Raw genomic sequence first — 9997 nt, forward strand, 5'->3', positions numbered from 1 at the left:
GGGGGGTTGTCCTGCTGCTGCTGCTCACGAGGGACCCCCTGGCGCCTGTTGCTGCTTGCGGCCGCCCCCGTGGCAATTGCCGCGGCGCCCTCCACCGGGCTGCTGGGGGCAGCAAGAGGGGCGGGGGGGCGCGGGCGGCAGGGGAAAGTACCCCGGAGGCGCGGGGGCGGCGGCTGCTGGCGCGGCGCGGATGGGACGGCCAGTGGTGGGGCGCCACGGGAGGTGCCGGTGGCGAGGGCGTGATGCTGCACACGCTTCTTGACCCCCTTCATTCGGCGCTCCTCCAACCGCAAGTACGCCACGAACTTGGGGAAGGAGGGCTCCGCATCAAGGTGAGGTTGGAGGCGGCATTGCTGAAGTCCTCGTTGAGGCTAGCGGTGAGCGTGCTGAGGAGGAGGTCATCATCAACCTTGGCGCCAATGTCGTGGAGCTCATACGCCAACGTCTTCAGGCGGCGGCAGTAGTCATCAATGGACTGTTCATCCTGGTGATAGTCAAAAAATTCCTGCTGCAAAAAAACGCGGCGTTGAAGCTTGTTGTCAGTGAAGAGGCCATTCAGCTTGACCCACAAGGCGCGGGCGTCGTCGCCGGCGCTCACGACCGTGTGGAACAGGTCCTTGGAGATGATGGTGAACAACCACCGGATGATGGTGGCGTCAATCGCGGTCCACTCGGCGTCATCCACCATGGCGCGGGAGTCAACGGTGCCATCCACATGATCCACGAGGTTGTCCTCGCGGAAGAGCAGCGTGAAGTACATCTTCCACGCGAAGTACGTGGAGTTGGAGGCGTCGAGGACGACGGGGACGCGTGCGTGGACGTTGATGTCGCGAATTTCAGCAGGGTCGACGGCGAAGGGGTTGGAGTGGGTGGAGGCGTTGGACGACATGGCGGCGAAGAGGTGGTGAAGGGGGCGGCGCGGCGGGGAGGAAAGGAGCGGCTCGGCGGGGTGGAGAGGGCGGCGCGGCAGGAGGGCACGCGCGGCAGGGTGGAGAGATGGGTGGGTGGTGGTGGCGTGGGGCTGCGGGCGGCAGCGGCAGATTGCGGCAGCGGCGGCCCGAGGCGGCGACGGCTAGGGCTAGGGTTAGCGGAAGCTGGAGGATCGACTTGCAATAGATACCATGTAGAGAATGATTTGGTGCATCGATAATTAATTGATCATGCATTAGGCACATATATATATAGGTACAAGGGGTGCGACTGGTGTCTTGTCTCCCAAGATACAAGTGAATATAGAGGGTGAGAGACACTACAGGTGCGGCATACAAAACTCAGACCTACGTACATGTACACATGTTCAACACCACTGACTGAGCTCTCTGCTGTCGTCGTGGAGGATAGGTCTCTCATTCGCAAGTTCCTCATGCGCTCCACGGTCGACGACTTCATCGCTGTCACCACCAACAACAGGAAGCATCCGATCATTGTGTTCCAGCGAGGGAAAGGCGTGTGGTCTCCGGAGCCATGGGAAACTCCATATATCTACATTATCGATATCGCGTTTCTTGGAGATAAACTATATGGCATAACCATGGCTGAGGACCTCATCTCCCTTGACCTCACATTGGACGGAGACGGAAGACCAGTGGTTACAATGGGAACACATGTCATCAAGCAATCGCTCGGCCATAATTATGATGCTTCATCGACCACTTTTGCCGAGGAGGGTGACGATGATGACGATCACCAAAATCAAGAGGAGGAAGAGGAAAAAGACGACGATGAACAGGATGAAGAAGAAGAAGACAACGACTTGACCCATATCAATTGTTCTCTTGAATTTGATCAAGACGCCGACCTTGATGATATCCCCATAATTAGCTGGCACCTCATCGAGTCGCAAGGGAAGCTACTCATGGTAAGACATCGTCGGCACTTCCATCCAGACCTCGATAAAGGACCTACATGGGTTACTGTCCAGGTGGATGTATTTGAAGCAGACTTTAGCACACGCGCTTGGGTGCCACTGACAGAAGGGCTAGGCGGAGGTCGAGCACTCTTCCTTAGCATGAAGTTCTCTAAATCTGTCCCAGCACCTTGTGGAGAGGTGGTGGAAGATGCAATTTATTTTATGGACATGGGCAATGTGAATGTGTTCAACATGAAGTCCGGTACTTCTAGCCCGTCAAAGTTTTGTGAGTATTCTGAAACAACGTGGCTCTTCCCTCTGCAGTTGGTGCTTTGATATGCAAAAAGGTTATGACACAATGTCGGAACCTAAGACTAGATGTCCGAAACAATATGTTATCATGTATTTCCTCCCATAATGTATCATGACTACAAAAAAGATTGTTTTTAGGTATAATCTTTATTATTGTTGGTCAATTGATATCATCTCCTTCTCTTATCTGGTTGCTCAGTTCCGCAATAAAAATCCTTATCACTGAAGACGACACGGCCAGATATAATTTTGCATATGTAAGAGTAACTCTAGCATATGCCGCGAAAACTCGTCCCGTAAACATTATATAGCTGCCCCTAAACCGAATTTACAGTACCGGGGCGCATTGGATAGAACAGATCGCACACAAATTTTCAGCGGTCAGATGTGGAGCCCACTAGCTAGTTGCTAGTTAAATCTACCACAAGGACTTTGTAAAATAGCATAAATCCCTCGACGAGCAAAATATAGATTGTAATTGGGTTCTTCTCATGCCCGAGGCGGGGCGGTGAGCGGCTAGCTAGCGCGATCACAATGCTGTCGGACGCGGCGGCCAAGGGGGTGAAGCTCGAGCGGTATGCGAGCGGCAGCGCGCTGCTGCTGAGCCTCGACCTCCTCCATGCGCGCGTCCGTCTTCCAAGGTGGAATGGTCGGAGCTCGAGGTGGGACTGTCGGTGCCCTATTGTGGCGGCCATCCCGCCTGGAGCTCTTTATTAGGTCGGAATCGAGCTCGGGAGGTGGCGGCATTGGTTGCGCCAGCTGGGACAGAGGTGGTTGATGCTCAAATTGCCCTCCCCCAAAGGATAAAGGAAACTATAAACAAGGAGGAAAAACTGAAGATATAGCGGGCATGGGTCGAAATATACAGCTCCCCGCAAAAAGAAATGTACGGGACGAGCCAATATAACAATATGCTATTGTATTACCAGATGAGATGCTTGTTTTCTCATTGATAGATTATATGCATCAAATTCATCCAGTCGTATCGTTGAACATCGTTGGTTCGTGCCCGAATGACACAAGGTGTTTTTTTTTTGTGCGGGACAATGATACAAAGTACACATTATTTCGTTTAAAAAAAGTACACATATTATTTCGTGTGTACAAAGTCTGAAAAAAAGATGGCTTGGAGGTTATGCTTTTCCTTCTTCTTTAGATTATTAGATTAGATGCCGTGGAGGTTAATTTGGGCCGGAGAAAAAAAAGAAGATAAACCTAAACCGAGCTTCTCGCGTCGAATAACCCTTCGTCAACAAAACCAAAGAAAATCTGAGTTGCTCCGATCGCATACTTTCATCCTTTACGATTTGCGTCTACCTAAGAGGGCCGGCGCCCACATCCGCCATAGATCCAACAACATGAACGCCGCCGGTGAGGGCGATGGCAACGGCAACGGCATGTGCTTCCCCTACGACGTGCTCCTCGACATCCTTCGCCGCCTGCCCGGGCGCGACATCGCTGCGTCCCAGTGTGTCTGCCGCTTGTGGCGGGCCATCATCGACAACCACGGCCTCTCTCTCGAGCGCTACTTTCCCCGCCAGGCCTTTGCCGGCATCTTCGTCAACAAGACCGGGTGCCGGTGCAATTTGTCCTTCTTCGCTCCACCGACCACCGAGGGCAAGCCTGGCTTCCTGCGCCCTGGCTATCCTCATGAGGCAACTATACGCCAGTCTTGCAACGGCCTCTTGCTTGTGCGAGAGTGGGGAGACTACTACGTGCTCAACCCGGCGACGGCACGGTCTGCTCACCTGTCGTGCCCATCGACCTGTCGTGCCGACGTCTTATCCCTCGCCTTTGACCCGGCTGTGTCGCTGCACTATCATGTCTTCTTGTTATAGAAGGATGAGCTCTTACTTCCAAGACATAGGAGTAGGACAGGCAAGGTTCTATGTAACACCCCGGATATGACTTTCGCAATTTGTACTCCAACTCTTGCCGTTTCCGGCGTTAAGTTATTTTATTTTCTCGGGTTCGGGTTTTTTTGTCTCCGTGTGTTGTTGTCGTTGTCATGCATCTTATATCATGTCATCATGTGCATTGCATTTGCATACGTGTTCGTCTCATGCATTCGAGCATTTTCCCCGTTGTCCGTTTTGCATTCTGGCGCTTCGTTCTCCTCCGGTGGTTATTTCTAGCTTTCTTTCGTGTGTGGGGATTAAACATTTCCCGATTGGACCGAGACTTGCCAAGCGGCCTTGGTTTACTACCGGTAGACTGCCTGTCAAGTGTCGTATCATTTGTACTTCGTTTGATACTCCAACGGTTAACCGAGGGACCGAAAAGGCCTCGTGTGTGTTGCAGCCCAACACCCCTCCAAGTTGGCCAAAACCCACCTAAACCTGCTCCATCATCTAGAGCGTTCGATCACGATCACGTGGTCGAAAATCGCACCTCATTTGGACTCTCCTAGCTCCTCCTATCTATAAAAAGGGATCCTCCCCGAAAATCATGGATCAAATCCACCCTAACCCTAGCCTATCCCCTCCTTCGTCGCCGGACACGTCCGGTTGAACCGGACAAACCTCGCGCCGCCGCCCGCGCCCTCTCAGCGCCCGCCACCTGTCCCTGTCGCCGCCACTCCACCGCGTGGCCCGGCGAGCCCGCGGGAGGCCCGCCCGAGCCGCCTACCGGGCCAGAGGCGTCGCGCCGCCCGCGCCCCGTCTCCTTCCACTAGCCGCGCCGGCCAGCCGCGTCTCCGGCGCCACCGCCCATCTCCGGTGAGAGTCGCCGCCTCGACGCCGGCGAGCCACCGCGCCGCCTCGACGCCGGCGCCCACCGCCCCGCGCCGCATCGACCTCGCCGCCGTCCTCCTCCGCACGCGCCGCGCCGCCCGGCCCCTCTCCTTCCTCCTCCTCGGAATGGCAAGTCCGGCGTCCTCCCCGATGAACTCCGGCGAAACCCCGGCGATCCTCGGCTTCCGCGCTCCGGATCTGAGATCTGGTTTTTTTTAGGGTTGACTTTTGCCCGAAACCCTAATCCATGTGCTCCTGTTCATCGCATCATATCTCCGCATCTGTAGCTCCGTTTTTGGCATATAGCATATCAAAATGTTCATCTCAGAGAGTACATCATTTCATTCCATTGCATCATTTTCATTTGAGTTCATCTTGATGCCCGAAATGCTATTAGAAGAGGGCTACTTGAGATAATTGTCAGATCTGCTACTCCATTTGCATATTTGTCATTTTTGCCATGATTATTGTGTGCATGTTATGCCCATGAGCTCTACATATGTTTTGGTAAGGGCTTTGCCATCTTTCCAGAGGTGCAACCCATGTATTTTTGTGATGTGTGTGATGACTAGCACAAGCTTGCAAAGTGAGGCACTTGTAAGTGCTGATTTCAAGGACTTCGCAATTCCACTAAGTCCTTAGGCTGTTTATTTCATATGGCCATATGTTCATGTTGTTTCCTAGTGATCCGTGCCTCTTTTGAGGATGATCAGTAAGGATGTTTTGTTAATCTTGTAGTGCTCTATCCATCCATGTCTTTGTTTGCAATTATGGAGCACCCTAGCTTGAGTCAATCGAGCTCTACTTCTGCTACTTTGTGAATCTGGGCAGATTGTCAACTTGTTTGCAATTTTGCCGATGATGTTGTAGTTGACCCGTGCATGTTATGCTATTGTTTTTGCCATGTCTAGCTTGCATTTTGTGTGTTCTTGATAGATGTATTCTTAGATTTTCATGTCTTGCTCCGTAGTGAGTGCATCGAGCTCGTAAACATGCCTACTTGATATCTGTTTTCAGCATGCTCCAGTTTTCACTAAGTCTGTGATCTGATTATGTTTTTGCCATGTTCACATGCTTGCAATTGTATTTTCTGAACCCTTTTGGCTCAAGGTCACTAAGGGACTTTTGTTAAGCTCTTTGAGTAGCTCCATGCCATGCTTTACCTGGCCATGTTCAGGTCCTGTAGCATGTAGTTTTGTTGCTCCGAAGAGGGCTACCTGAACTGAAATTCCAGACAAGTGTTGATTTCACTAAGTCTGAAATCTATTTACCATATGCATTTTTGCCATGCTTGTTTGAACCTGTTAATGGATGCATTGGTCGTAGCTCAGTGCTAGACTTTTTGTTAAGCATCTTGAATGCATCCCTGTCATGTATTTTGTTGTCATGTTTGGATGTTGTAACATGTTCATCTCATTGCATTTAGATGGCTATTTGCTGTAAATTACAGACCGGTGTCATATTTGTTTCGCTTGCCATTTCCAAACCGTAACTCCGATTCCGGCGTTCTTTATATCGTTTTCAAGCGATTTCATCTCATATTTCCAGTGGCACACTTGGATTTCCAAGTTGAGGCCAGGATCTTGCATTCCTGTCACATCTTGCATATGCATCCCGCATCGCATCCCACATAGCATACCATCCTTGCATCATGTTGTTTGAGCTTTGCACGTGGTTGATTGTGTCCTTGTTGCTTGTTTGTCTTGTTTGGGTAGAGCCGGGAGACGAGTTCGCTAGCGAGGAGCCCGTTGAGTTTGCTTTCGAGGATCCAGTCAACTCTGACAACTGTGCAGGCAAGATGATCATACCCTCGAAATCACTACTATCTTTGCTATGCTAGATTGCTCGCTCTTTTGCTATGCCAATGTTACGATGCCTACCACTTGCTTTCAAGCCTCCCAAATTGCCATGTCAAACCTCTAACCCACCATGTCCTAGCAAACCGTTGATTGGCTATGTTACCGGTTTGCTCAGCCCCTCTTATAGCGTTGCTAGTAGCAGGTGAAGATTGGAGGCCGTTCCTTGTTGGAACATTTATTTACTTGTTGGGATATCATTATATTGCTATGTTATCTTAATGCATCTATATACTTGGTTAAGGGTGGAAGGCTCGGCCTCTCGCCTAGTATTTTGTTCCACTCTTGCCGCCCTAGTTTCCGTCATATCGGTGTTATGATCCCGGATTTTGTGTTCCTTACGCGTTTGGGTTATAATGGGAACCCCTTGATAGTTCGCCTTGATTAAAGCTTTTCCAGCAATGCCCTACCTTGATTTTACCATTTGCCACCTAGCCTCTTTTTCCCTTGGGCTTCCGGAGCCCGAGGGTCATCTTATTTTAAACCCCCCCCCCCCGGGGCCAGTGCTCCTCTGAGTGTTGGTCCGAACCAGGCAGCCTGCGGGGCCACCTCGGGGAAACTCGAGGGCTGGTTTTACTCGTAGCTTGATCTATCTGAGTGTGCCCTGAGAACGAGATATGTGCAGCTCCTATCGGGATTTGTCGGCACATTCGGGCGGTGTTGCTGGTCTTGTTTTAACCTGTCGAAGTGTCTTGAAGAACCAAGGTACCGAGTCTGATTGGAACGTCTCGGGAGGAGGTCTATTCCTTCGTTGACCGTGAGAGCTAGTCATGGGCTAAGTTGGGACTCCCCTGCAGGGATTTGAACTTTCGGAAGCCGTGCCCGCGGTTATGGGCAGATGGGAATTTGTTATGTCCGGTTGTAGATAACTTGAACCTTAACTTAATTAAAATGAATCAACCGTATGAGTTGCCGTGATGGCCTCTTCTCGGCGAAGTCCAGGAAGTGGACACGGTGTTGGAGTAATATTTGCGCAGGTTGTTCTCTAGTTTCTCGCTCGCGCTTTGCCTCCTCTTCTCACTCTCTTTTTTTTGCGAACAGGATAGCCACCATATTTGCTAGCCGCTTGCTGCAGCTCCACATATATTTTACCTGCCTTACCTATAAGCTTAAATAGTCTTGATCGCGAGGGTGCGAGATTGCTGAGTCCCTGTGGCTCACAGATTACTATTACACCAGATGCAGGGCCTGATGATTCCGCTCCAGGTGACGCGCTCGAGCTCAAGTGGGAGTTCGACAAGGACTCTCAACGTTATTATGTTTTCTTTCCTGATGATCAGTAGTGGTGCCCAGTTGGGGATGATCGGGACCGTGTCGCTTGTTGGGTTATCTTTTATTTTGGCGCCGTAGTCGGGCCATGAGTGTTTGGATGATGTAATGTTATTTATGTACCTTGATTGACGTGGCGAGTGTAAGCCAACTATATTATCTCCCCTTTATTATTATATTACATGGGATGTGTAAAGATTACCTTACTTGCGATATATGCCTTCAATGCGATTATGTCTCTAAGTCGTGCCTCAACATGTGGGAGCTATAGTCATATCATGGGTGTTACATTCTACCACTCGAGGAAGTACAGGAGGAGAAGATCAAAGAGCCGAAAGAGAAGTTGGTGCCTATGTTGGTGTACTCGTCCTTCACATGCCAATGGGAGGACCAAGAGTTCACGCCTGGGCGTTGTGCCCCGGGCCACCTCTATGATGTGGTAGCTAGATCACCGGATAGCTACATGGCGATGTTTCGGTCAACTGATTACTGGCGCGGGTCGATCTATATACATTGTCACAACAATGTCCTCATGATCCTACGCCCCTCAAAGGGGACTTATGATATGGTCGAGCTTCCTGGGGAACACTGCAGTCCAAAGAGTTTGTCCGGCCTGCCTAAAAGTTCTGTCTTGGCAAGCTACGAGAGAGGGATACAATATGTGGCGATCAATGTGTTGCAGCTCCGTGTATGGATGCTAACCGAAGCAATGAATGGTCAGCTAGGAATAGGATGGACACTGGCACATGACGTCAACCTCAACCCGGACAGTCGTATGATTCACCCTCTTATAATACAATCGAAGGTGACATGGAGGGCAGTTGGAAGCACTGGTGAACCACCCAGCTCGACCGAGGATGACAATGAGGATGAAGAGGAGGATGAAGAGGAGGATGAAGAGGAGGGTGTAGCTAGAGAAGTTGGCTCTGAATATTCCTGGAACCCGGACGAGGACAACTTCATCGATGTCCTCGGAGAAGTCGCACACCATGGTGTTCCGGCATGGGGTTTCAACTGCAAGATTGTAGGATTCCACCCGCACAAGGATGCGCTCATCCTCATGGATCAGTGGACAGTGGTGGTGTATCATCTTGACACGTCGAAGATGCAATATCTAGGCGAAAGGAAAGAGCTCACTAAGGACGATGAGCAACAAGCTAACCGTGTTGACGACTCGTTTACTTACCGACCTTGTTACAGGGATGTTCTACCGTGCGGGAAATTCTCCGTGCCATCATAGAACGGTTTTGGTACATGTAAATCACTTTAGATGTTTTTCTCCTGCTTCGATGTTCTTCGCCTTCAGATTTTTTTCATTTTTACTAAAAAACAGTTGTCTGATTTTCAATTGGCTACAGGTCGAATTTTGTGACCGTCCGATCAGTCTCTGGCTCAGGTGTCCGGTGTCTCGGTCGTCCTTGTTTTTGGTCAACCCGTTCTGATTTCGCCTCCATTTTCTCGTCTTTTTTCATTTCGTTGGTCCATTTGCATCTAGCAGAGTCTGGAGAGAAGAGCGGTGGAGAGAGGGAACCATGGAATGCACAAGTGCAGTATCAGAATTCAGTTTAAATGGAGTTTAGTTTATCCAGCTCATGGCACCCGCCGGGGGTTTGAAAACCAAGCAGGCGGGACTGAGACCAAGGGAGAATCCGATCTGAACCACCAATAAAATCAGATGACTTTTTTTTCCGAGCACAGTACGAACGGGAAAACAACAGACACGTGTCAACCGTACATTTGATAAAAATGCAACCTGAACCAAATTGAAATTCAGACGTGTGATGGTTAGACAGTTCCAAGATTTTACATCAGTCTTGTGTGTACATATACTCTAATATTCACTTCGTTTCTGATAGAATTTTGCTTGGTTATGTAGTACCATGGTCGTCAACTAAGTCTGTCCAGTGGTCGTAAGTCGTAACATAATTACAGTTAGTGGGGGTGGCAACTCTTGTTCGTGCTGTATACAGTATATAACT

The 9997-nt window shown here is 50.2% G+C and overlaps 2 protein-coding genes across 2 annotated transcripts; one reads left to right on the forward strand and one right to left on the reverse strand.

The window, feature by feature from the left end:
* Positions 1-268: 268 nt before the first annotated feature.
* On the reverse strand, positions 269-889 carry LOC147982054 (uncharacterized). The gene has a single exon (XM_087516188.1). The coding sequence runs from the start codon at positions 887-889 to the stop codon at positions 269-271; it is 621 nt and encodes a 206-aa protein (XP_087372314.1).
* Positions 890-2695: 1806 nt separating this feature from the next.
* Positions 2696-9258, forward strand: LOC147982055 (uncharacterized). The gene is made up of 3 exons (XM_087516189.1): positions 2696-2788; positions 3484-3984; positions 8290-9258. The coding sequence occupies exons 1-3, from the start codon at positions 2696-2698 to the stop codon at positions 9256-9258; spliced, it is 1563 nt and encodes a 520-aa protein (XP_087372315.1).
* The last annotated feature ends 739 nt before the right edge of the window (positions 9259-9997 follow it).

This window comes from Triticum urartu, chromosome 3A, assembly GCF_056163025.1.
Source record: "Triticum urartu cultivar PI428250 chromosome 3A, HENAU_Tu73, whole genome shotgun sequence".
NCBI lineage: Eukaryota > Viridiplantae > Streptophyta > Magnoliopsida > Poales > Poaceae > Triticum > Triticum urartu.

What these genes read in the sequence shown, in the direction of transcription:
- LOC147982054 (XM_087516188.1), bottom strand. Translation starts at nt 889, where the DNA reads ATGTCGTCCAACGCCTCCACCCACTCCAACCCCTTCGCCGTCGACCCT.
- LOC147982055 (XM_087516189.1), top strand. Translation starts at nt 2,696, where the DNA reads ATGCTGTCGGACGCGGCGGCCAAGGGGGTGAAGCTCGAGCGGTATGCG. An exon ending in TCGACCTCCTCCATGCGCGC is followed by an intron (nt 2,789 to 3,483) that starts GTCCGTCTTCCA and finishes CGTCTACCTAAG; the next exon opens with AGGGCCGGCGCCCACATCCG. An exon ending in CTGTGTCGCTGCACTATCAT is followed by an intron (nt 3,985 to 8,289) that starts GTCTTCTTGTTA and finishes TGGGAGCTATAG; the next exon opens with TCATATCATGGGTGTTACAT.